Genomic DNA, 27973 nt, shown 5'->3' on the forward strand with positions numbered 1-27973 from the left:
CAAAAAGGCAGCAAAATTTTTCAATAAATATGGTTATGGCCAGTGACACATATTATACAATTTAAAGTCATTAATTTGTTAAAAATATGTGCAACACACTATTCTTTTTTTACAAGCTTTTATTTAACTTGCAATGGGTCCTTATGGCAGGTATTGAGTTAAGCATAGATCCTAAATCTGCGTTAAATAAGCTATCTAATATAAAAAGAATTATGACCCTAAGTCATATACTTTTTTTTTTTACATTAAACCTTCATATATAAAAGTTGCAAGTAAATTAAACAAAACAAAAAAATGATAATTTCAAAGGATTTTACAAAAACGTCAATATCTCCGTAACTAGAAACTGCCATAAGGGTCCTTTTCTGACAGATCGTCACATATTTGTGGTTAAATCATGGAACTCAATTTCACCCACATTCATTTATTGGACTGACTTCAAATTCATAAATTGGATGACAATGGAAATAGCCTTTTTGCTAAAAGGCTTGTATTAAAATAATTGCTACACCTAGGTTAATTTATTGAAGTATTTAATTTTTAACGCTTATGATAAACTTCACAAACAACTAGACAGAGAGATTAGTGATTTGTACCCCTAAAAATCAATCTAGACATCCCTTAAATCTGTTCTCGTTTTCTTAAGCCAGTTTAAATCCCAGTAGGGGCAGGCACTTGCATGTAGAATATGATACCGTAAGGTCGGGGTATTTGGACCGATTGGAGGGTTACTTTGGCCCATATGAAAACCACATAAAACCTAAAATAAAAAGTAATAAAAACAAGAGCCATATTCTCAAAGCAATAATAAAAGTAGGACCAAGTTAATCCCAACGGCCAAAGTTACCCTTCAGGGCCAAAGTACCCCGACCTTATATAATACAATACAAATATTATTTATTGATCACCAAAAGCAGTACGGAGACATTACAAAAATAAAAAAAACAGGTAGACAATAGGCGGTCTTATCGCTAAAAAGCGATCTCTTTCAGACAACCAATTATGTTACTTAAATAGCCAGTACTCTTATTATTTTAGACATTTTTTGGTATTTATTTGTCTTTCTTGATGATCAGTAAATTCTATTGGAGCTTGTATGTCTGAAACTGGGTGTCCACTAATATTTTTGGTGGTGATTTTATTAGTTCACATTTTAAAAACTAATAATTTGTCATAGGAAGAGAGTAAATAAATCGCAAGAAATTAGCTAATATCAAGGGCTCAACCTTGATATTTGTCTGCCTTGAATTTAACCCGTTGCGTGACCAACAACTTTTTTGGGTAATTTTGAACTAGTACCATAGTTAAAGGGTGATTGAAACTAGTAACTAATCACAAGTACTTAGATACGCACCACTGTGGTGCCCAGGGCATTCAACGGGTTAAAATCTCTGTAGATCATTAGTTAGTTAGTTTTAATAAAAAAAAACTTACTAAGTAGCAGGCCCGCCGGGAGCACAATGCGGACCAACAATGCTGCTACATAGTATTTTGCCATATTGCCAACTGTAAAAAAAGAAAACAAAAACTGGTAAGGTCAAAACTTTACCTACCTTAATTTGTACCTATTTATCCAAATCTTGCACAAATTATTAAATTTAGTAGTTACATATCTATGTAGGAATCCATACTAATCCATACTTAATAATATTATAAATGTGAAAGTGTGTTTGTATGTTTGTGTGTATGTCCATCTTTCACACCGTAACGGAGCGATGGAATGAAGTGATTTTTGGTATAGAGATAGTTTATAGGCCAGAGAGTGGCATAGGCTACTTTTTATCCCAGAAAAATACACAGTTCCCGAGGGAACAGTGAGCGATAACCAATTTCCACGCAGGGGAAGCCGCGAGCAAAAGCTAGTAACTAATAAATCTCATCACATCAAAGTAAAATCTAATAATAAAGATTACAGTACATTCTCTACTTTTAACTTTTTAATATACACACACAGATCTTACTTAACTATAATATAACAGTGATCCAAAATGAAGACCTTCAGACCTCCTTAGTTATAAAATCTTAAGTAATAAAGATTATTAGCTAAGTAATAATAAAAATTTTGTAATGATATTCTGATTTATAAGTTTAAATTTTTTTTTTTACCTTACTATTTTCTCAGATATAAAATATGTGGGATAGTGTACAATGTGTACTTTCGGGTGTAAGCAAAGTTGGCTAAGAAAATAACTTAGGTTTGACCACCTTGAGATCTTGTGCTGTAATTTACGTTTTCTATGATTACGCCGAAAATGTTGTTTACAGTTTACAAAACTGTCTAAAATAGCTTTGCCATTTACGCACTGTTGCACAATTAAAGCGAAACGAATAATACTGTATAGAATAAAACAAATTCTACATCTGTATTTGCTTCAAAATTGCAAAATAGGAAAACTTTAAAAACTCACCTTAAATAAGGACTCCAAAATTAGGTGAACAAACCAAAACGTAAGTTAATGAAGCACAACACCACTTTAAACTTAAAGTAAAAATTTGTTAGTGTGATAAGTTAAATTAGCAAAATTTTCACACATTTTACGACATAACTACATTTTTGAATAACAACACAACCAAGATCATCCACACCCGAGATGACACTCAGGAATAATATTGCCAGACCATGGAAATAAAAATTTACTAAACAATTCGAAGTATTATGAGATTAAGATTTAATCTCCAATGAGGGCTATCGTTTTTTGTCTCACTAGATGGCGCACTGTTGCGTGAGGTTTTTAAGTATGGCTTTCAAAGTCTGTTAACGGGCGTGAAAACAAAGTTAAGATTAAAATCATATTTAATACACCTTAAGACCATACCATAAAAATATCGAGCATGCCACAGTGTTGCATAGTCCCCGTTTTGTTCGGAAAAAAGGGAGGACAAAGGTTTAAGAAAGACAAAACTGTCTCAAAACACAGACATTCATTGCCGCGGAACACATATTTGCCATAATTAATTTCAGATATTGCAAAATATTCACAAAATTATTCTAATTTTAAATAAACCCGCGTACCTCACCCAAAAACTATGAGATTTGACATTTCGGAGACCTCACGCTACACTAGCGCCTCTAGCGGCAGATTCATACGCGATAGACCTCATTGGCTCAACTGTCAAAAAGAATCTCGTTGAATAATAATTAATAAGCATCAAAAATATCGCAACTCAGAAAACAAGGTACTAAAAGTCTTGAAATTTTGATTGTTAAATCTATTTAAATGATGGTCTACCTTAGTCATAGTAAGATAAAAGATGAGGGTAGTTTTTTCAGTAACTGTCAGGCGCTCAGGCGTTGCCGATCGACGACGTCGATGACCACCCCCTACTATAGGTCCAGCCAGCGAATATAATGTAAAGTAAACCTCGTTCTGTCAAAAATGTGTTAACCCCTGAAAAATGTCGACATACTTTTAATCGAATATCATTTAAAACGTTTCATATTTTTTCATTTGTCGAATATTCATTACCTGGAATGATTAGAATGAGTATTTTTAATTCAACAATTTTTAATTTCTGGAAATATTATTTAAGAGATTGTTTATTTAGCAACTATTCATTTCATATTTTATTATTTCATACTTTTTTTACTGTTAAAAATGTCACACCTTAGAATATTATTTTAATATTTATCATTTCTGGACATTTTTAACGACCAGATGGCCTAGTGGTTAGAGAACCTGACTACGAAGCTTGAGGTCCCGGGTTCGATTCCCGTGTCGGCGCAGATATTTGTATGAAAAATACGAATGTTTGTTCTCTGGTCTTGGATGTTTAATATGTATTTAAGTATGTATCTATATCTATATAATTATTTTTATCCGTTGCTTAGTACCCATAACACAAGCTTTGCTAAGCTTACTTTGGGACTAGGTCAATTGGTGTGAATTGTCCCGAGATATTTATTTATTAATTTATTATTATCATTTCACAACTTCAATGATTTTTGTTGTAATGTAGGTACTTTTCTAGTAGCGATTTATTTTTGTTAGGGTGGCAGTTCGATCATACTGTTTTTATTCAGGCTTTGAAAATGCTAGCAACTTATGTGCTGTAGGTGATACTTATGTTTGTGATTTACTGTAATTTATGTAAAATTGGCAGGAAGGCAGGTTTTTTTGGATGAAGAGAATTGTGTCGCACAGATATAGCTAGTTGTCTCTTTCGTGTGGCCGTGGAATAACAAAGTCATTAAATTTTTATAATGGCTAGATTTTTTTAAGTTAAATATTGGGCTAGGTGCTACCTTCAAATTCTATATAACTGTATGCAAAAAAACTTTTAGAATGTAGGTACACAGTTACATAAAAAATAAATTTTGCTACAATGTAGCAGAATATAAGTGTATGTATTGATTGATTATTTATTTTGTATATATTCTGATTTATCTTTAAATTGCGAATTGTAAAGGCTGTAATAGTCTTTACCCAGTGATTAAATGAAAAGGATTATATTTTAAAAGTAACCGATATGTATATTTGTAAAAGACATTGACATAAGTAAGAAAACAAAAACTCTTCATTTGAAATCAGCCATAGACTAATTTCTACATAAAGTATGAAAAAAGGTTATCCCTAACACGAATCGCACGTTCAGACACTGTCACATGTTGGGTCCTTGCGTCACCTTTTCTACCAATTCCATATGTTCTTGTGTGTGGCAATACTTTTCGTTAGCTAGTGCTGTGCTGCTAGCGCTGTGTCAATAAGACTAGTTATTATCGGTTCTGTGTAGTATTTATTACAATATTTTTTTCTGTTTATGTAAGTTCTAAAAAAGTTTTTGCGTGATAATAAATATTTTCATTTCATAAAAATCGATAAAATAACATTTATTTAAAATATCAACGTTACCAACATAATCGGTTTTCAGCACTATCAATTTTATTTTTATTGCGAATTAATGGCGTAGCCAGGTGAGTTTTCTTGTTTATTTCCTATTTTCATAGCGTTCCATGGTATTCAATTGTTTTGTCTAAATGTTTTTCGACGAGCAAAATATTAAATCTCCATAAAGTCAAAATTTTATCAGCTAATCTGTTTTTATTGTACGAAAAACCCTTCTTACGAGTAATGAACACGTATTGGATTTGTTCCGAATTTATTCACTAGGATCATTGTCATCACTTTCACTTTTCACGCGTTTTAGTGGTTCTAGTGTGCATATATTGCATCGAGTCGCGGTCGCCATGGATGAGTGAGTTCCCTAATATTTCACAGCGTATTTGTTGGTTTCATTTCATTGTGTATAATTATGACAAGGTTACTCATCGCTCACTCGGCGTTTCACATTAGCAGCGATTAAATGAAACTGACGCGTAGCTTTTATTATGAACTTAAATGGTTAATAATATTTTTCCAGCACCATGTCGACTGTAACGAAAATGACCCGCACGGTTAAGAAACTGGAAGTGCCCAGACCATTGAAATCGACCACCAGTTCTGCTCATAACCGCAACTCTGCATTGGATGTCAAAATAAATTCCGGTATGCCCATTATTTCTTACCAGAATCTTCTTAGAATCCAGGTCCAATGAAAGGTTTTTTTTTCCCATATTGAATCTAATAAAGTTACTTGGTTGTACCTCTGATTTAGTCATATTTATGATTAGGCAATTATAATAGTTATGTATTATTCTTAGTGGATATCAGTATTCTACTTTCGTTTTCAGTGGATGATCTCATAGTGTTGACGGAAGCAGTGGCATATGAAATGATGCAGGGCAACTATGACCGTGCGCTTCATGGCAATGTGTCAACCATGTATTCAAACTTAAAACTTTATGGCGCTCAGCTTGAAGCACTCTACAAAGATTTTCTCGATAGGTTAGTTTGTGTTGTGCTATGTATGTATAATCTGGTGATGCTTCTGCACATAACCTGGGTTATGAAGCTCTGCTCAGTAACCTGTAATTATTGAGTATTTGAAAAAAATACACACCAAAAAAGTTTTGGATAGGGTTGTAGTCTATGAGGCACCTTCTATTAACATTATTTTCATTGTTTTTCCTCTTACAATTTCTAAATAAATCTTCTTTGACTACTTTAAGATCGATAACCGGAACTGATATTAATATCCTTAATTAAGTAGCTATGATTCATCATTCCACATACCGTTATTAAATTTGGCTAGAACATCCTATTGATTATCTTATGACTTCAGTAAAATACACCTTAATACAAGTATGGTAAAAAAAGCAACCTCCATGTATCTTTTAATGCTTTCTACTAAAACTTAATTTGTAAAATAGTACTAGGATACTCAATGATATCTGCTTAATCATCATCCCAGCCTATATACGTCCCACTGCTGGGCACAGGCTTCCTCTCAGAACAAGAGGGCTTGGGCCATTGTTCCCACGCGGGCCCAGTGCGGATTGGGAACTTCACACGCACCATTGAATTGCTTCGCAGGTTTGTGCAGGTTTCCTCACGATGTTTTCCTTCACCGCAAAGCTCGTGGTAAATTTCAAATGTAATTCCGCACATGAATTTCGAAAAACTCAGAGGTGCGAGCCGGGGTTTGAACCCACGACCCTCTGTTTGAGAGGCGATAGGTCAAACCACTAGGCCACCACGGCTTCTGCTTAATGCTTAGGTATATCTATAGAATGGAGACTAACAAAATATTAGTGGTAGCACTTCTTCTTTTCCACTGTTTCAAGTTACTTAGGGGTATATCCTTTAATAAATATAATGATTTTATATGATAATTAATTATTTTCCAGATACTTTGTTGTGTTCCGCAATGGTTCACAGGATGAACGTTTGGATAAGAAAACAAGACTGCATCTTCTCGAGTTGATTGAACTGCGTGCGAAGCAGTGGCAGAGTTCAGATTATATGAGTCAGTATTACAGACACCGTGGTACACATGCAGAGGTAAATTTTAACAAAAAATCTTGTTACTAGGCTTGTGCCATGTGCACTCAACCTTCACATAAATTTGATAATAATGTCAAGTGGATCACTTGAGTATTCCATGTTCTCTATTTTGTTATAACACCAAAAGGTTAATTCATTCATTAGTCTACTCTTTTTTATTTTCCAAAGATGAATTGTTATTATTTTTCTTATAATGGATTTAGTGTTGGACTGAAGATTTGGTTTTGGGGAGTTAAGAGGTTAAATTAGTGGTTTTGTGTGTTATTTGTGAGGCATGTGGGAGCATTAGACTGAGAGTGACTCTGCCACTCATGCATCTTAATTTTTCGTGAAATATGTACTTTGTTATTATTACATTTTTTTTTAGAGCAACCAAATGATTAACTAATTGGTTATATTAATATTTATAATTACAAAAACTAAAATAAGTGCATGATTAAAAATTAATAGCGAAATACCTCTTAAGGGTCAAAACTTGAGAAATGCATTTTCTTAGAGATAAGAGCAAGCTAGATTTTTTTACCCCCCACATAGCAAACTGTTAAAGTCGTTTCCATAATCCATGAAAGCAAAAACTGGTACATACAAAACCGAAATTCGGTTTGGGTAATACTAGTTTTGCTCTGACACTAGATGGGTTTGACGTTCCATAATTCCTTCTATCCCTTTAGTCAGTTCTATTTCTAAAATCTAACACTTCTAAGCACTTACATGCATTCATTTATAAGTGGACTAAATATTTGCAATGCATCTTTGATCACATTAGGCTGCTAATGCTGCTGTATTTTGAAATTTAATTTGAATGTTTTTTTTTTAGCATAGTGAAGATACATATGTACAAAGATAGTTATAATCAGGGGTCGGACAAAAAGTGCTGATGTTGTCAAAACTCAAACCACTTATAGGATGATTTCAAATAGTATTTTTGATTTTCATAAACAATTATCACATCATTTATCAACCTCTTTATTAAACGATATGAAATTTATTTTATTCACTGAAGTCCATTGATTTATTTACGATTATTTTGTTACTTGATTAATGCTAAGTTTAAATAAAAACATCATCTTGTGTCCAAGATTACGTAATTTTTACGTCATCCGCACTTTTTGACCGACCCCTGGTTATAATAGATATTGTAGTATGCATGATGTTGGTTGATATATGTGCAGCCACTCCTGGTACCGACAATGGAGGGCGCGGGGGCGGGCGGCGCCGCGTCCCCCACGCTGGCTGCGCCCGCCGAGCCGCCCGCGATGCTGGCCCCCGGCGAAGTTATTAAACCCTCTGGAAAGTTCCCGAAGCCCACCAAGATCCCTGGCAAAAACTATTCCAAGGATGAGGTTGTCATTCGAAATGCTGATTCTGGAAAAGGTAATGTTTTATATTTGTAAAAATATACTGCTGTACCCTTTTGTAGCTCTCTGTCAGGCAATTGTCTATCTGTTTGATAAATAATTGCTCCTAATTATTTATGAGACACATGATGGTACAAGGGCTAAAGGATTTTTGTGCTATTGCCCATGCTCCTATTTACGTCTTGCAGCTACCAAGAAGGCTGAAATTAAATGAAATAGTATTTTTTTTTTAATTTCAATATGTTACCAGAGTGTACAGTCAACGTCATAAATAAGTGATCACTTTTGTACCTTGTCACTTTTACGTCATGTTTATTCAAACATACGAAATTGTGTAACAAATGAAAGGGACAAGATACAGAAGTGATCACTTATTTATGATGTTGACTGTATGACAATTTAAAAGCGCCGTATTTCGCATGTTAAATATTTAAGAGATAAAGACAATGATTCTGGGGAACAATGCATGATTAAATTTAAATGTAATGCTTATCTGTCTGTAGTGTTATCTGTTTAGTTGACGATTTGTCTTGCCTTATTCTGCATGTTGATAAGGCAATCGCATTCTTTCAAAGATGAAATACATGATGAATGAATAAGTTGTTGTACTATTAACTGATCCATATATAGATATATTTTTTATATAGATTTGTTAACTGCTTTGTTTTTATTAGCAAGGTTGCATGTCAAATTGTATTACTCTGATATATGAAAATGGTCAAAATTTAACAAAATAGTACTATGGTCTTGTGAATTGGGTATAATGAAGGAAGACAGTCCAATGGTTAAAGCAGTGGTATAAAGTCGTGGGTGGGCAAGTGTGAGGCGGCGAGTCTGAAGCTGTGTTATGGTGTTGCAGTGATGGGTATCAAAGGCAGGCGCGTGCACATGATCGAGGAGCTAAGCGACACGATCATATCGTTCCAGCGAGGTACGGACGCACGCGCGTGACGCTTGCATGGGCCGTCGGACTTCTTCACATGCCACTTGATAATGCTTACTGTTGCCTAAATCTATTCATGAGGCCTAATCTGACTCTGACTTCGGGTGTGGTCAAATAACGTGATAAGACAGCTAATTTTTCTGCATGGGTTTTGGATACTAATATTAATGAAAATGTAATCTAGTTTGATTAATTAACAATATCATACCAACTTATTTGCAGATGGTGATTTTAGAACTTTTAATTTTCTAACTCAGTTTGCGTCAATCTTTTGTTTGGTGCGAGATCGCGCAGGTTGTATGAAGCCCGTGCATTGGCTCATATCTGTGCTTGGCAGGAGTTGACTTCCAAGCTGCATACACTTACTTTAATTTTCTGCAGACCTTGAAGTTTGACGCCAGCTATAAAATCATATTTCATGCGTTTGTTTCGATTCTATCTTCTCTCCAACTGTTAACACCACGATCCACGTACTAACGCCGAAACTTCACAATATTCCGCTTATTGATGGTAAATGCGCATCTGTTTTTCAGTAAGCCCTGGAGCAAAGGAGCGCCTTGTTCAAATTACTGGGCCCAATGAAGAAAATGTTAAGTGAGTGAACACTACATACTGTTCTTGGAATCGTAGTTCTTACTTTGATACCAAAGCTATGTTATAATCTGGGGCACGGCAGTGCCCCCGCCAAGTCGAGCAAAACAAAAACAAACGGCCGTACCATACTTTTCTCGAAGCCATTCAGGCTATTTTCAACATTCTTTATTCCTAGTTGTAAGCTTTGAAATAATAAGTGAGATAGGTACTTGGGGATGACTTAGTGTTGAGAAACTTGTAAAGTTGTCTTAATTTCGGACCAAAATGTGTTATAGTATAAATTTACCTTTACCTAGGCATTAAATGATAGACCAATATCAGTACAAGTTTTAAGTAATACAATTTTAGTTCGATTGGTTAACCCTTTTCCAGGCATAGTGCATATAGTGACAACATAAATGTACACAAAAATATTGGACCATGCTAAACTTACAATATGGCACAAAATCAATTGGAAGTCGTTAAAAATATCATTCGTTTTAAAATCAATCCCTCATAGGTAAACAATATAAAACTGTGATTAATTTTGTGGTAGCGTATATCTAAATTCGCGGGGCATGTAAAAGGGTTAATCGTCAGTTACTGTATGCATATATCCAGATTCGCTAATCCTCAAATCATTTATTCAACACATGCGGTTTCCGTTGACGCGTCATTGTGCCAGCGTCGACGCAGCGTCGACGTCGACGCCGCAGCGACGCAACGCCAGCGCTGGCACGACGACGACGCTTGAAAGATGCTAGTTTCTTAAGAAAACACTATGCCTGCCAGAGAATAAAAAAGGTAGAGGGCGCCCTTTACTGCCCGTGCCCGGAGGACAAGCATGCTTCGATTTTTTTAGCATTCGAATGAAGGTAAGCGATCTATGTGTATTTTTATTGAAAAACACTTGAAAAATAAGCCAAAGAAAATATGTAACAATTAGCAAGGACAAATGATCATTTACATGCTTTTGGTATTATAAGTAATAGAATAGTTTCTTTTTTTTTATAACATTTTTCAATAAAAAGACCCATCAAGATTGTTTACCCTTTTTCTAATACTAAATAAAACAAAGTAGGTATAGACCAAACTAAAATCGGAAGAAAACCTGCCTGACCCGACAACGTAGGACAGATTGTCCTGGCGCCGCAAAATTAGGAGAGCCGACCCCGCATAAAGTGGGAAAGAGCAAAGAAGAAGAAAAAGAAATCAAATAAAACCGCTCGACCTTTAACAGCTTGGGTTGTTTGTTTATAGTCACGCTAAGCACCTGATCGGCGACACGATCCGCCGCAACGCGTCGCCGGTGCGGCTGGAGGGCTCGCTGGAGGCGGGAGGCGCGCGCGGCTCCCGCGGCTCGCTCGACTCCGCTGGTTCCGACGAAGCGCCGCGCCCACGCGAGGTAGGACTCACCATCTTGCCCTTCTGATTGTAAACACCCTGTATCTGTTTACTTTTAGCTCCACCTGTTATACCCTCAAGGTTACTTGGCGGAATCAATCTTCGATAGCATTTTTCACTGATCGCGCAATTACCGATACAATTTTATTGATATCTATTTACGGAACCTTCAAAATACAACGGAACCCCTAAGGTTCAGTAGAACCTGCTTTAGGAAACGTTGTCCTATACTATACGATTTAGCTCCCGACCGTCGGTCGGTTGGCGACCGGTGGTCCAGTTCATATCATCATCATCATCATAATCATGTCAGCCGAAAGACGTCCACTGCTGGACATAGGCCTCCCCCAAGGCTCTCCACTCAGACCGATCTTGTGCTTTTCGCATCCACCGCGATCTAGCGATCTTAACCAGGTCGTCGCTCCATCTTGTTTGCGTTTTTGGTAGCTGGGCCTCTGCCGGTGCTATAGCACCCCCTGCCCCGCGGTTACCATAGCCGCTACCGGAGCCAGGAATAGCAGGGCCGTCTGGGACTAGGGGTCTGGGCTGATTGTGTTGGCTCATTTTTTATCCTTTGGGGGGAAAATGCCTTAGTCGCCACGCTTGGCAGGCGGGTTGGCGACCGCAGTTATGCCTGATAGTTCGCGGAGGACGCTGCTGCCCATCCTCCGGTTTATCCCTTAGTCGCCTCTTACGACACCCACGGGACGAGATGGGGAGGTGCAATTTTCGACCGAGACACCACACGGCACATCATATTCGTCCAGGCTATACTAAAAACTGGAATTCAAGACCAAAAAATCTACGACAGATATGTCACTGTTAAATCTCTCAATGTCACTTCTGTCACTGTTAAATAAACTTTTCAGGTTTCGCCAACCTTTTTTAACAGTGATCACAAAATTCTATACTACTCTCGACTCTCGTTGACATTTTTTAATGCGCAAGTTGTCTCCGCGTGGTTTCTGGGATTTTGCTATCAAGTTGCAAAAACTACAATCACCGTACAACGCCATTGAGGGGAATAATAATAACCTGTTTTAATATGATTCCTTGTATTGTTATTAAATAAGGATTTTGTGAAAAAATATATTTACTAATTTATTTTCAACTCTCAACTAACATTGAGACAATTTTATTCTAAGGAACATAAAAAGGATAAGGTTGCGTTGTTCTACCACAGTGTAGTCCTGAATATTTATTTTATTCCGTTTTTTCGTATTTGTTGTTATGGCCGCAACAAAATACATTATCTATGAAAATTTCAACTGCGATGGTTTATGTTATGAGATACAGTACAGCCTAATGACATACGGACAACTGAGTCTTAGTAATAGGCCTCATATTAAATCACAGGAAAGGAATTTGAAAAGGTTAAATTTTTTTTTTTTAACAGTTAACCACCATATTTAGCCACCATAAACCCCATAAAGCGCGCTACACACTATTACTCTGCAGTATGTAAAAAGTTAAATCAAATATTAGTTTCATTTTATCTTAATTGTAAATTATTGCACCAAATGTTATGAATACCTGAAGAAATACAAGCACAATACCAGTTTTTCAACCAAAAATTACGAAATAATTAAGTTTTTATTCAGGCGTCAAGTATTTATGTAAAAGTAAGTAAACAAAATTACTTCTTTAAATTATAGAATCGAAATTACTAATGAAAAGAATATTCTATCGTGTGTTTTAAAAAAAAGGAATGTACTATTGTACACACATTTTATTTCAGTGGCAACATTGTCGTAGATTTTTTGGTCTTGAATTCCAGTTTTAAGTATAGTTAGTAATAAATGCCAGATTTTGACGTGTCGATTATTTTGGTAGGTATCGATTTTTTCCCACGTTGAGTGGTAATTATTTAATGTAGTAATTTTATTCTTTCTAGTAATAGCATACTTATGTCCAACTGTATTTTGTGCTGTTTATTTAACCAATTTTCGTAATGTGATTTTCAGAAATCGCCTCACAATCGGGCTTTGCTACATAGTTTTTCAACGAACGACGCCGCTTTAGGAGAATATAAGTACACTGTGTCTTTTGGTCAACATTCCATCAAGATCACGGGCCACAATTTGGATCTCGTCAAGGTAGTCTCTTAATTTTATTTTTATTTTTAAGTTGTTAACAATATGGCAGAAAGACGATTTTTTATCTCAATCATCTCAATATCAGAAACTTACCAAAATTGCAGATTTTTTCATATAGGAAAATTTCGGAAACTTCTCACAATTTTCTATGGGGATTGAAACTGTTTCTTAAATTTAGATTTCCTATACAAGGTGTTAATTAAATAACTGAAAACTTCAGACACCCCAAAAATATTTTTTTATTTTTAGTAAGTTGATTGAATTTATTTTTGAATATCTTTATTATTTTAAAATATATTGGTCTGATTTCTCATGATTTGTATTTGTCAGTTGCGTTTGTTTTAGAAGATAATCACACAGTGACAGCAAACCGTGCTATTAAATTATCAAAATAGTATGCAACCTCGCTATTGAAATCTTATTTTGTGGCAGTTATCATGAACTTACCAAAAAGTGGTGAAACAGGTATTTGTCTCGACAGTACTGTTCTGTCTCGGTGCGTACGTCGAACGACTGTTCTGCCACTATCCTGCCCTCGTGTGAAACTATTATAATAGAGAGTAACCGTGTATTAACGTGACGTGTTGGCAGACGGCGAAGCTGGTGCTGGACGAGTACTTCGAGAGCGCGGGCGCGCTGGAGGCGCTGGGCGCGGGCTCCGGCGACTTCTTCACGCTGTCGCAGCGGCCCGGCGCCGCGCTGCTGCTGCGCGACGACCGCGCGCTCAACGGCGACCACGACGACGACGACGTGTTCGTGCCCACGCCGCCCGCCGCCGCCGCCGCCGCCGCTGAACTCGCAGGTAACTTGCACCCTAAACCTAAACTTACCTGACAACTAATGCCCGCGTTCCACTAAAAAAGCGTATAATGAGCATAAGGGTCTAATTTTTTGATGAAAACTTTACAACATTGTAGACGTCTCGAAATATTGTCTTGATAGTGATACTTTAGGTCTCAATCGGGCCTCAATGTTTAGTATGAATTTCCCTATTATCCTGGGTTTTCTAAGCGATTTAAAAAAGAATACTAGAAGCGGAACTGACCAAGCATCACTCAGACAAATAGTATGTGTGATAGATGAAGGAACAAGACCAGATAAAGTGGTAAAAGCAATGGAAAAAGTACTTGGAAATCATAAATATACAAAAAAATCCCTATGGGCCAAAGTGTGGACTCCTAGTAACAAGATAAAATAAAACAAATGGAGTTCTGCTTATATCACTGTTACTTCTTATAATTTCTTATACTAGTTTTCAATCTCAATTTCAATTTCTTATTTGGATATTTCTTCGTCTACTTCTATTTATATTTGATGGCGACGTGTACGCTTTGCGGTTGGTAACTGTAGTAATGAATTTTCTATTGTGATCCGAATGTTATATTGAGTGAGATTAGTTGTTTAGAACTTCAAGTATTGGTGGAGTCTAAAAAGTTAACTTTAAATTATAGTTAACCATACAAAACAACTGATCGGGAAAAGTGCCGCTGTCTCACGAAAGTTACCGATAAAATTATGTGCTTATTTTTCGTTTCACAACAAAATGTCCTAATATTGCTATTTATTTCAGTTTATAAATTTTGTTAGCCGAATCAGTGTATGGTTTATGTCAATCCAATTTATAGTAAGGGTTAACAAAGACGCCATTAACCCGACCACAGACATTTAATCATGTGAGCTATTGCAATTGAATATTGAAAACAGCTTGTAAACATGGCTCAGAAGTGAGATGGGTCTAAAGTTCTTCAGGAAGGTATTATCACCATTTTTGAAGAAGAGCACCACCACACTTCTGTTCCATGCTTTCGGCGTTCTCCCTTGGTGAAGGACGGAACTAAACAGCGTCTGATTAAGTACTGGTCTACCACCCGCGTTCAGGAGTTCGGCTGTAATTCCGTCGTCACCCAGGGCTTTGCCATTCTTAAGCTGTTTGAGGGCCATAATAATCTCGTACAGGCTGACGTCCGGGATGTCTTCGGTATAGTGTCGGGTTAATCTAGCCCTCGGGTCTTTAGCTAGAATTTCGACGGGTGTTCGGGTTGTCGTGTATAGCTGTCCATAAAACCTCAACTTCCTCCAACAGCTCAGGTTTGGATGAAACGATTCTGCCATCGTCGGTCTTCAACTTCATCAACCGGCTTTGACCAACAGACAGATCCCTGGTAAACACCTTAGAGCCCCTGTTACGCTTCAGAGACTTTGAGATCTGTCTGTTGAGCTGCCGATAGCGACAAGCGTCACCAGAGGACTGCAGAATCATCTCACGCCTCACCTCCATGAGCCTAAGGGTGGAGTCCGAAATCCTTTTGGTTGCAGTACGGCGGGTCTTGAAGAACATAGACCCGACCATTCGCACCTTTAACATTAAACTGGAACAATTAGAAATATTCACAGTTCCAAAATAAACTTTAAATAAAACACAATATGGTTGAATTTTAAAATGAGAAAATTTCGAATTATTTAAGTTTAATTTTAAAGGTGCGAATGGACAGCTTCCACAAACCCGTCGTTGTAATCGTCCACGTCGCTACCTAGGCATTTGAAACGGTTTTGAAGTTCAAGCGGAAAGCTCTCGGAGTTTTGGAGCTGAGCAGGTTCTGGGCGGAGCGTAGATTTCATCAGTCGAGGCCTTTCAAGCTTGAACTGGATATTCAATGAGCCTTATACCTTACGGTGATCATTCCCGGTTTTAACCGCACTGATCACGGAGACATCGTTGAATATGTGCGCGTCGTTGAATATTTCCCCACTCTCATCTCTTCACCGTCTCGTTTGCCCAGCTTTGCGTTAAAGTCCCCCATAACAACCGTGAAGTGAGTTCTGGAGCTATGCATGGCTATGGAAATATCCTCATACATAGCCTCCACCTCATCGTCGGAGTGCGTCGAGTTCGGAGCGTATACCTGTATGACCTTCAACGAATATCGTTGGGTCATTCTGAGTACAAGGCATGCTACCCGGTTCGACACACTCTCGATCTTCACCACGTTGTTCACGAGGGACTCGTGGACGATAAACCCGACACCTCCCTGGGACTGGTGGTCGCCCTCCCGGAAATAGAGCAAGTTACCGGGCTTCAGGGTTACCGTATCCTCCCCCCCTCTACGGACTTCTGACAACCCTATGATTCCCCATCGTAACCTGCTCAATTCTTCCTCCAGTTCCAGTATCTTTTCATCGGTCCGCAGTGTTCGGCAGTTATATGTTGCCAGGGCCAAAGGTTGTCGTAGCCGGGCCTCTGCCGGTGATTAGCTATAGCACCCCCTGCCCCGCCGTTACCATGGCCGCTACCGTGCCAGGAATAGCGGGGCCGCCGGGGACTATTAGACTGTTTATTCAATTATAAAAGCAGTAACTATTAATTTTAAGGTAAATCAATAATTATCACTTATTCAATCAAGTAGGTATTAATCGATTTTTAAAATGTCAAATTTTCCACCTACTCTACTCTAGTCTATGCTATTACAGATTATACACGAGTTTCATTCAAGAAATAACGTCAGGTTTTGACGAAGATTTTTCAAATGAAAATTATATATTGAAATCAAGTGAATTTTGGTGAAAAAAGTGATTAGACGTCTAGTTAAAAGACACGAAATATAGATAAATGTGTTATTGATCAGAACCAGTGTGTGTTATTTTGATGAAATCGGTTTGTTTACACTTTCCATAAATTGGATTGGCATAACGTACAGGTAAATTACTTATAAACAGACCTTGAAAATCAAAATTTCATTTAACCTAAATAGATTTTAAGATAATTAAAATTAAATGAGCGGTAATAGTACATTACTGTAGAGGCCGGGAAGTAGGGGGTTGCCGGCCAAGCAGATATAGACGGATAGGGATGCGAGGCCGGCAACCCCAGGTTCCGGCCGAGGCTTGCATAGTGCTTTTCTCAAACATTACATGAAATAAAATAAAAATAAAAAACAAGAAATGAAGCTGGCGGGACGCTAGTCTGGTCGCCCTGTTGTGTACGCGCGTGTCGCGCTGGCTGCTGGCGGTGCTGCTGTGCGTGCTGCGGTGGTGCTGTGCGTGGGCCGCGTGCGTGTCGCAGAGCGCGCGTCGAAACAAAAGACGGTCGCATTGCCGGCCAGCGGCCTGCAAGGTTGTATGAAATCTCTTTGCAGGCCGCTAGAGTGACCGCGCGCACGCAGCTGAGCCACAGCGCCTGCAGCGCGATACTTCTCGGCCTATTATTTGTAACACAACGTCAACTTTTCATGTCATGTTTGAGAAAAGTATTATATTGTATTTGCTTGATGTTTTCGTTCGCCTTGATATTTTCACCAGTTCGTAGTAAAACCGTTGTTTCTTAGTTTGCTCTTTTTGCAGAGCGGTAGTCGTCGGCGCTAAATATCATAATTTTAATAGCATGAAGATGCGATACGCGAATCTAATGTGGCATGAGTTTGTGTTTACAAAATAATGAGTGTGATTTTAGTAGCAAAGATAATCAAATCTTGTATCGACTGACTGAAGCATGTAGTTTTCACAGTATGAAAGTTGAACATCTTATCTTTAAGTGAACAATTGAATTCATGTTATTCTCAGCCATGGTAATTCATTCATGTATAAGGTGTCAGGCTGGTTAAAGCGAGCATATTTATTATTCTATGTGTTCTTATTATTATGTATTAATATTGTATATTTTTTAAAAACAACATCCGATCACATCGATCCACGGTTTCGGCAGCGGGTCTTCCAAATTTATCGCACTATCATGAAAAAACATGTTAACAAATCATACATGACGCGCTAAAACCTGCCGTGACGGCGAGCAGGCTCTTTCAATAGTAACGTTCATCCCGCGGCACGGAGACCACCTCACTAAACTACTTCGAGCTTACTCATACGAAGTACGCATTAAAAAACAAACGATGACGATTTATTCCAACGGATAATCGGTCGTAATGATTGTTTCGTTCTTGGTAATATTTAAAACGTGATGACATTCGTTAATTAGGAGTCAAAAATCGGTATAGGTGTTGTCGAAAGTTCGTTTGGGTAGGCTCGACGTGATGAAGGGTGGCGATCCCCGTGCGGCTGTCGCTGTGTGCCGTGGGCCGTGGGCCGTGGGCCGTTGTGCGTGTGTGGGTGTAACGGTCCTGTTGCGCAGCCGGCGAGGGCGAGGCCACGCCGCGGCGCCCGCGCTTCTCGCGCGCTGCCTCCTCCGACAAGAACCAAGGTGAGCTACACATTACCAGGATCAACTATTTTTGCCGAACTTCTAAATGGTGGAAGGGATTTTTTATTGACTCTCAGTCAAGTTTTATAGATAAATTTGTAATTGTTGTTACAATAAGAAATTCCCGGGAAATAAATAAAATCCCTTATATTATTTAAAAGTGAATCAAACTCTTGATCCTGCATATCACCCGCGTGACAGACATTGCCCAACAATACGACCGCGCCCCGTCAATGTAGCAAGTCGAGTCGGATGTGTAATAAAAAGCTAGACCGACTGCAAATTGTGCAAGGGCGACAAACCTTTATGTACAATGAAGTTAGTAAGTATTTTTTTTAACAGAGAAACTTGATGTTGTACTTTTTTATTTAAGTGCAATTGAATGACATCAATTTGCCAATTAATCGGTCCCAATTGAAAGGAAAAACATCATCATATTTTAATTTTTAATCTTTGTCCCGGATATGCAAAGTCGCTGTTGAACGGTTGGTCTCTGTCACTGCGGTGTCATATCTAACAATCATTGAAATATGAACATTTTATGTGCTAAAAAATTTTTTCGACACGTCTTCTATTGCAATTACTGTGACAGATCGAATGGTTAAATTTTAATTCTTTTGGAAATCTGACTACAAGGTTGGGGGACTGTGTATCTTCAGTTAATTGTTACATCTTCCACTATTAACATGTTGTCAATAATCATACTCAAATGTTTTACCATTCCATGTTGTGTTTAGTTCCATTTATGTCGTTCAATGTCATGTAATGAAAGTAATAACAAGAGTAGTATGCAGAAGTCAGTCAATAATTATAATTATTATAAACATATTTGCTTGTGATTGAATTTGACATGATTGCTTAGTGTCTTGCGAAACGTTGCAATGCATCGACGGAATGTAAAGTTTTCGCTTTAAAATATATTTTTGTTAAATTACTGTTTGCTAAAAAGATCGCGAGCCTGCGAAGCTTTTCTTATGTTTATTTATGTATATCAGACACGCTTTGATTTGTGCGACACAGTTTGGTACATTTAACTGCTGCACTCAGCAGTCGAAGGTAAACTTATTCCTACACATTATCCTTTATAAGTGGTTTAATTGACAATGAGTGAAGGTCCTTTCAAAGTTCGTTCTGGATGATATAAAATTAATAGGAAATATTACTGCAATGTTGTGCCGTCAGAATGCAGCTCTAGCATAAATCGTAAACAGTTCATTAGTTTTCGGAAATATGGCTCTATCGTTACTATCGATGTAAATGGGCGTTTTCAGAAAAAAGTGCACCCTTTTTTTTATATGGTTTTTCCTACTCAGAATCAAGAGCACAATCGATTTCGATCGTTTAAAAAAGGTCCCCAAAAAATGACAGTTTTGCGGCGTTTTTTTAGGGTTCCGTACCTCGAAAGGAAAAAACGGAACTTTGTTGACCGTCCGTCCGTCCGTCCGTCTGTCAAGACCCTTTTTCTCAGGAACGCGTGGACGTATCATGCTGAAATGGAATACTTAAATCTGCGGTCCCTTGAAGCCCTGAAAAAAATCAAACTTCTAAGTCAATGCAATCAAAAGTTACAGTCATTAAACAACGTGTTTCCATAGGTGTCTATGGGCGGTGGTGATCTCTTACCATCAGGAGACCCACTTGCTCGTTTGCCATCCAGTCAAATAAAAAAAAATACAGTGCACTGAAAACCCGTAAGGCACTTCCAGTTGTCCTAGAAACTTGAAATTTGGTATGAAGGTAGCTATTATAACACAACCAATTAGAAAATTCTAAAAAATCTTGATGTTTTTATGTCTGTGTAAATATTAATGACCAATTTAATCTGACCCCACACTGCGTACATTTTACTTAAGAGTAGGGGGCTCTGCATACACTGGATGTATTAAATCACTCGGAAAAATCGAGAAATATCTTCAAGACACGATTCCCGTTTACATACCTATAAATGTGCACGGAACCCTCGGTGCGCGAGTCCAACTTGCTCTTGCCCGGTTTTTATTTTTTCATACACTCAGTATGGGCGTGACAAAACTGACTCAACATTTTTTAAACGATTGTGCTGAGTAGGAAAAACCATATTTGTTCTAAAATAAAAAAAAAGAAAGAGTACACTTTTTTTTTCAAATCTCCCAAATATCATGTTATTTTGTTACCAATAAAATATGCTCATGATCCGTCATGGCAACAAAGTGTAAAGAGAACTGATGTTGTCGTGGCGGTTTGTTTACGGTTTGTGCTAGTGTCGCCCCCTGCGCAGAGATTTGCGCAATATACCCTATTCTTTTATGAAGAACATCATCTAGCTTATTATACCTAGTGTATTTCACTTCGATATTGGTGATGCAGATCTATTATTTGTGATCTGAATATTAAGAAGAGGTTTGACTCTATCGATTAGATATTATCTCATGACCAACCTCAACTTCTATAAAGAGACCCTTTTAAAAAAAGTGATGTGAACATTGTGAACCTTGTTGGTCTCTCACTTCGTCTGACTCCAATAATGGTTAAACATTTCCACTGTCGATCGATCCCAAGAACCCCAATACTCGCGGTAGCAAACACACCCATTAAAGAGGAACTCGGCTATAACGTTAGGACAGATTTGAGAAATTGACTTCTGTCTGGCGTTCGGCAAGAGCACGTCTTTCGAGCTGGCGGGCGTGCCTAACCCTAACCGCGGGTATCGGGTATAGGGGTCTGTCGGGAGTGTCGGCTAAGAGCGTGTGTACGGCAGGCGGCGGGTCGCGGCAGACGTACACGTACGAGACGCTGGTGCAGTACGCGGACTCACCGCTCAGCAAGCTGCCGCCGGCCGGGCTGGCCGCCTTCCCGCCGGAGCTGGCGCGCAAGGTAACGCCCCCCGCGCCGCGCCGGCCGCAGCCCGCGCCGGCGCCCGCGCCCGCGCGCCGCCTGGTGGCCTGGGCCCCGCTGCACCACCCCAACTACCTGGCCGCGCTGCTCTGCCGCAACTTCTACTGACTGCCTCGTCCGCGCCCAGCCCGAGCGCGCCGACAGGCACCGACGCTCCGACCCGATCGGGTCGGGAGACGTTCGGAACGGGGTTTCTGAAAAACTATTTTTTATCGCGACGTTGATTTTGTTTTCTTTTTGAGTCTGTTCGACGAGAGCCTAATTTTGTTTTATACTTCGCGGGTAGAGTAAAGAGACAGCGAAACCGTCGCTGGTCGGTATTCGGGGTCGGTAGCAGCCGTAGTCGGAGCCGGTTTCGCTCGCTGAGGCAATGTTGTTGCAGCTGGCAGGCGCGGGCGCGGGCGCGGGCGCCGGGCGCGGCGACGCCGACGAACTCTAGCGCTAGCGGGCCTCCCCCCGCCACCCCGTGCCCCTCGATCCCTTCCCGAACCTCCCGACGGCGCGCGGCGTCGGCGACCGCGTGACGAGACAACATTTTTAAAAAATGTTTCATATGCTTGTTTGATATTTATGCAGACAATGTCATGCATCGCTGACCCGCGATGAAATACTTGAATGCGTTCAGCCGTAGTATCGAATGTCGTAAGTTTTCTAATTCCTTGATGGGAACCTGAGATTAACTTCGACCCCCGGGGCTTTGCAGAGAGATGCTGGACGCATTGAAGTCGTTTTACACATATCATGGAGATCTGAGCTATTTTACGCACTGAGCTTGTATGCTTGTACTACCTCTCACTAACCTGTGTACGTTTTGGCTTTGGGGCTTAAATATCGGTGTATTTATATTCTAGATACGTGTATGGTAAAATCTCACTGATGAACAGATGATGAATCGTCGTTTCGTTTGGCCCTCGACAGCTATACGGACTGCTAAGTATAAGTGATAACTGTTATCTCGAAAAATCTGTGATTTCTAATAGAGTAAGTGTAGTTAAGAGATATAAGACTGACGCCAGTATAACGAGACGTATGCGCTGATCTCTTGGTGGGCCCAATTTGAACGACGATGACCGTCACTGCTCTAAGACTGATCTCTATAAACGAACGTGTAGTATTACTTTTAGGTAAATTAAATTCTAAACTGATTCAAGATCTCATTAGAAAGTTATTGAGTGAAAAGCAAAGTATTATCCAATATTATTTTTTTATACATTTATTGAAAATATAGCCTTTATTTTGTGTTGACCCCCTACTTGTTAGATTTTATAATTAAATTTACATGTTATATTTAGTTGTGATGACGATGACATTATGAAAGTGTTTACGTGATCAGTTTGATTATGATTAATCAAATTTATGTCGTTTTCATGCTACTCGGACAGAATGGGTATTCAAGAGGGGTTCGTTACAGGTAAAAGATGTTAGGTTTATTCGAATTAAAGAGGTTATCTCAGTAAAGTTCCAAATTAAAATGTTAACTCTATTTAATGTTAATTTATTGATATTCTTTTTTATTTTAAATGATAACAAAATTATTCGTGTCATTCTCTTTTTTCTTGTCAATTCGATTTCTAATAAAACGTTCAAGTAATTTGTCTTTCCGTGTAGCTAACTAACACCTTCCTCTCTCTATCTTCCTATCTTTTTTGCAATCACTTCACTAAGGGTACGTTCACACAGCGATCCATTTTATCATATCGGTATTTATTCGTGAATTACATGTGTAGTTGCATGAGCGTGTTGACATACATTGCAGTACGGATTACGGATGTACTATATAGTATAGATAGGTGCATAATTACTGTGTATGAATTCGCTCATACGCTATGTGAGCGTAGCCTAACAGATATGTTGGAAAACGGTAAAAGGCGGTTAAAAATATTTAACAACCGTGTCCTCCAGGTCGTTAGATTAGCGCCACCGACATCTATTTAAGGTAAGGTACATAGATGTCAATGATCAGCGCTCGTTGGTTGATAATTTTTCCGCACTTTTACACCGCGTCGATGTATCTGCCTCACGTAATGCAGGATAACCAGCTCAATTGGCACCACTCCAATTATAAGAAGTCTTAATCTTTACCACACGTCAAATGAAAGCCCTCATTTACATGTAGGTAACAAGCATTTTAAAAATGAAAAAATATATATCTTATGAGCTTGTATCACAGAGTATCACTTATCGGTCCTTTGACTGACGGTTGTTCTTTTCGCTGTCAAAGCAAGAGAAGGGCAAAAAAATTGAGCTGTTTACCCTATGCGTATCCATCGATTTGAACAACGAGAGAACAAAGTTAAAGCGAAATAACGTTTTTAACAAATTAACGTTAAGCAATGTCGATTGAATGATTATTGATTATTCAGGCATCGTTTGAGTGGCGACTTGCCACAAAGTCCACAAACCGCACACTATTGTTTGCCGACTAACAAAGACATTAATTATACATTAAGCACACTGGAAAGTTGCATGTTCATATTCCTAATTGCTGTAGTTTTCAAATTTAAATGGTTTAATGTCTTTGATACAGATTTATAGCCAGAAACAAGCTTATTTATATAACGTAGTGGAATCGCCATGGGGGCACTACTCAATCAATTACATCTGACTTGCCCAAATGGAATGCACATGACTATGAAAGTCACGGGAGCTTTGTACCTGCTACTTTACTAACACAGGCATAGTGTCCCTATTTTTTTTTTAACTACTTACTAACATTATCATGTTTGATCTTGTATTGTATTTGTCTGAAAGAAATGATTTATGAGCTTTCTAACTGAAATTATACCAGCCAAGTGTGCCATAGACCAGTGGCGGACTAAGTAGTGGTGGGTTAGGTTTAAGGTCTTTATCAGGAGAACTTGCGGACATAGTCCACTACTGCTATAGACTCGATCAAACACCTCAGGAAAATTCAAATTACGCGTACTCGTATAGCGCTGGTGTTATGATTTTTCATGTAACGTCTTTTTTGAGTGGTCGATGAGAGTTTGAGCTCGGATAACACAGTGTGGTGTCAACAGAGCTGCCTGGAGTTCGACAGCGTCAGTTACCTGAAGAAGGTGCGCGCCGCGGCGGGGACCACCGTGGCGGCCGAGGACGCGCCCGACTCTCCCGAGCCGGAGTAACCACCACCTGACGTGCCGCACTTTTATCTGGGGATAGAGCTTAATGAAGCTCACCAGATTTATTACAATAAGTAACTGTTGCCAGATGTCATCTTCTTCATGATACTCATTTACGCCAAACCTAGAGTGGGAATTACAACAAACATTTTTGTATTATTAAACGAGGCTGCCACTCACTCTCTTCGTAACTCTCACATTTTGAACGTAAAAAGCACGGAGAAGGTACGTCAGTTTCATTTTCTCTAAATTGGGTACAATGAGTTGAAGGTAGGTAACTACAATCAAGTGTAAAAATGTGAACTTATCCAACACTTCAAAAAAAAAGTACCACAAACTCTTATCACGACGTAAATAATAAGACCGTGATATCATTATATTTCTAAGTGTTTCAAATAACCTACATGTTTTATACTTGACTTTAAAGGCAGAGTAAGTTATGAGCATTGTTTCGCAACCTGTAGATTGTCACTATCTAGATTCGTCTTTTATCTGTGCAAGATGGTAATTTCCTTCTTATTTCTTATCTTAAACGCTATTGTGTAGAAGGCACCTGGCAAAATTTACTTGTAAGAACTAAAAAAACATCAAGTCGTAAATAGCTCGAGCTACGTAAGTCTAAGCCATTGAGTTTCTTCATAAATTATAACCGTCGAGTAAATGTAGAAGAGGTGGGTGGATGCATGGCCTACACTCACACGCCGATTATAATCGATATAAATACAACTTCGAAATTACTTCCGCACTATGTTACACGCACTCGAAACGCACAGTCCACTAGATTATGCTTGTCATATTTATTCTTATCACATGGTTAACACAATACCACTGCACTCCAAAAAAAAAGAACTATGACTGGGTGCTCAACGATTTGCCGATTATTATTCCTAGTTTCTTTTGGCAGAGTAACATAAGGTACATACACTTAGGTACTAATTTGTACCGAACACTTAGCCAAACGAATTAATTGCCACTGTTTTCCGGCTAAAGTTTACTGTAACTGAGCTATGAAATAACTTGTAGTGCCTAAATCAATCTATATCTATTATTTGTCACCTACTCTACAAAACGTGGTTTGCGTTTCTGCTAATAATTTTTCGGCGAATCATTATGTACCTATCTGACATACATGATGCTTGTTTCAACACTCATCGATAAATTTTGAGTGATAAGTGTATGACGTCTTCGTTTATTTGGACAAATAAACAGAGATGGCATCACACGTCAAATTAAAATTTTATGAGTGGCGCAACAGAAGGCCTACTTCGAAGTTCGTATTGTGCCGCTCGTTCGTATCACTCTCGTGTCAGAGGGACTGAAACGACACTAACTACGATTTTCGAATTTCGTAGTAGCCCGCCAGGCACTTAAGTGTTGTGTTCTATCATACTATATCAAAGAGCTTTGAATAAGAGATACTAGCTTCAAATTATTTTATAATGTTGGTAGCTATATTAGTAGGCAGTTTTTAGTAAGTACCTACCAATCTTAAGTATTTTACCCCTTGTCTGTGTTTGATAGGGATCAGTACCAAATTTAAGGCTACTTTTTTAATTTAAATCAGCAGAATTTGCACTTATTAAAACAAAAGAGAGAGAATGCAGTATTTTTTTTAGTTTCCGCAGACGAGGGGTTAAGTACCTGCTGAAAAGCAGTGTGGTACACTTCTCGCAGAAGGTAACGGAAGCTAAATGGAAAGGATGAGTCTGAGCGTTTTTTACAACTTTCCTAATCCATTTCATAACTGCCAGTCCCATTTACTGTGCCAGCACTAAACGAAGTCTTCCTTGTAACACATAGATAAGGTTCTTAGGATTATAAAGAAACAAGTAAGAGTATTACTAGACACACCAAATTATTTATTTTTTCTCACTTGTATTATTTACAGTAATTTATATTAAAACTTTTTTAAGGATTCGCTATGAATTGTTTTAGAAATTTTTGACCAGATCGGTTCACAACGCATTAAAAGAACTGAAAAATGTTTAAAAAGCGCGCACCTCTAGTTAGGTTACCCTGATCACTACTCTGCAATGTATAAGTATGATTTTTTTATAATCGCTAAGCTTTCAAACTTTAAAATAGAAATTATAAAACGAACTAATTGTAACGATGTTAAGAATTTACACTCCCTTTTAATTTCCAGACCTACTTGAAACATATAAGTTTAAAAAAAATACATGCAAGCTTTATTTGATCTTTGTACTTGCATTGTCATCCAACCTACATAATTACGTACCTATTGCAAAATTTAAGTTAGAAAAGTTTAAATTAGAAACATTTCACTTTCAACATACCTAATTGTTGTTTCTGGTTTGGCTGAATACTTACTTTGACAGCAAGACCACTGTACAATTAGATGTAGGACGCACGTTCTTTGGCATAGGTACCCTTAAAAAGTTTTTGCGAACGAATCTATTTTATTATCTTTTGTATATATTGACTCTTAGGATTTGTTCCGGATGTCAGAGTGATTCCATTTAACTTTAAGACGGATGCATGCATTTCTTTTGAGTGTCTGTGTGATCATTTTTCAGACTTTAAACTAGTGACTAGTCTCGCGTGTAGATTTATCGATTCTCACTATATCATAAGCACTTATCTGTTTCAGAGAAAGCCTGTCAATTAAGTTAAAATTTATATATTAAATTACTTATTTTGCTTTAGCCGATGATAATTGTCGCAAGCATATGTATATGTAAGTACATACCTAGATTTAGATAACATAATGTAGAAGCTTTATCAGTGTCAAAATGTATTAAGTATCTATCAGAGTTCGATAAAAATACACTAAGTGTCTCCTTGTTCTAAACGTTCGAGCTTTTTTATTTAATTAAACACGTAACTCAAATGTCAAGAATATAAAGTATCGGGCATAGCTCGACCACAAATACGTGAGTGATCCGTGTATTTAATTTTAATAAATAAAGCCGACTCTCCTAGTAGTTTTGTATCAAGATTCTAGGTACTGAAATTACCTCTTTCAATTAATCGCTGTGCTCTAAACCAAATAATAAATTGTTGATTCCTATAAATATTTATTATCGGAGTATATTATCTGTTTCTTAATTATACTAAATTTATGTTTTTGATTATTTTGTGGAAGAAAAGAGTAAGTACCTATGTACCAATTTAGGTACCTGCTTAGTAAGACTGCTCATTTCATGAAATGAAAAAACACGGGCTATGCTATTCAGCAAAATATAAATGATTATTTACATATAATATTGTTTCTTTTTGTATTGTAGTAGATTTAACAAAATAAACTGTATACTCATACTTTTTAAACAATTTCACTTGGTGCTATGGAAAGGTGTTCACTTCACCTCATATGTGAAAATATTTACTTACACTTTTTTAAAGATAAGTCAAAGCGCTACATTAATAACTACCAAATTTTCTAATAAATGAGCGTTTTATCGATTTTGTTTTTTAATTTCCGACCAATACGAAATCCATTTACTTGGCCTTCTATGCTCCGATTGCTGAAGCGATCAAGATCAGACTCAAAGTAACCGAAACGTCGTAGCC

At 38.0% G+C, this 27973-nt stretch overlaps 2 protein-coding genes across 18 annotated transcripts in view; one reads left to right on the forward strand and one right to left on the reverse strand.

Annotated features, from left to right (window-relative positions):
• Piezo (piezo type mechanosensitive ion channel component) overlaps nucleotides 1-2594 on the reverse strand; it is a 58906-nt gene extending 56312 nt beyond the window's left edge. For all 9 annotated transcript variants that reach the window (XM_074085934.1, XM_074085938.1, XM_074085932.1 and 6 more), the window contains exons 1-2: nucleotides 2409-2594; nucleotides 1435-1506 (exon numbers count right to left, since the gene is read on the reverse strand). In XM_074085934.1, the coding sequence (XP_073942035.1) occupies nucleotides 1435-1498 (64 nt within the window). In that variant the 5' untranslated portion in view covers nucleotides 1499-1506; nucleotides 2409-2594. The remainder of the gene's footprint in view (nucleotides 1-1434; nucleotides 1507-2408) is intronic.
• Nucleotides 2595-4804: 2210 nt separating this feature from the next.
• Nucleotides 4805-27865, forward strand: mxt (Eukaryotic translation initiation factor mextil). Of its 9 annotated transcripts, none has more exons than XM_074085943.1 (13): nucleotides 4805-4912; nucleotides 5359-5483; nucleotides 5669-5822; nucleotides 6725-6878; nucleotides 8054-8255; nucleotides 9099-9170; nucleotides 9716-9776; nucleotides 11016-11160; nucleotides 13124-13255; nucleotides 13847-14057; nucleotides 18378-18446; nucleotides 21184-21299; nucleotides 24341-27865. In XM_074085943.1, exons 2-13 carry the CDS (start codon nucleotides 5363-5365, stop codon nucleotides 24443-24445), a joined length of 1542 nt encoding a protein of 513 aa, XP_073942044.1. In that variant the 5' UTR covers nucleotides 4805-4912; nucleotides 5359-5362; the 3' UTR covers nucleotides 24446-27865. The 9 variants fall into 9 exon arrangements, with proteins under 9 accessions (XP_073942044.1, XP_073942043.1, XP_073942045.1 ...); XM_074085942.1 differs by lacking the exon at nucleotides 4805-4912 and adding an exon at nucleotides 4938-5193; XM_074085944.1 differs by lacking the exons at nucleotides 4805-4912; nucleotides 24341-27865 and adding exons at nucleotides 4938-5193; nucleotides 21703-22911.
• The last annotated feature ends 108 nt before the right edge of the window (nucleotides 27866-27973 follow it).

The sequence above is a fragment of the Choristoneura fumiferana genome, chromosome 3 (genome assembly GCF_025370935.1).
Source record: "Choristoneura fumiferana chromosome 3, NRCan_CFum_1, whole genome shotgun sequence".
Lineage (NCBI taxonomy): Eukaryota > Metazoa > Arthropoda > Insecta > Lepidoptera > Tortricidae > Choristoneura > Choristoneura fumiferana.

Excerpts from the sequence above, each read along its gene's own strand:
- mxt (XM_074085942.1), top strand. Across the intron at positions 6,879-8,053 it reads ACCGTGGTACACATGCAGAG|CCACTCCTGGTACCGACAAT; the intron begins GTAAATTTTAAC and ends ATATATGTGCAG. Across the intron at positions 18,447-21,183 it reads CTCCTCCGACAAGAACCAAG|GCGGCGGGTCGCGGCAGACG; the intron begins GTGAGCTACACA and ends TGTGTACGGCAG.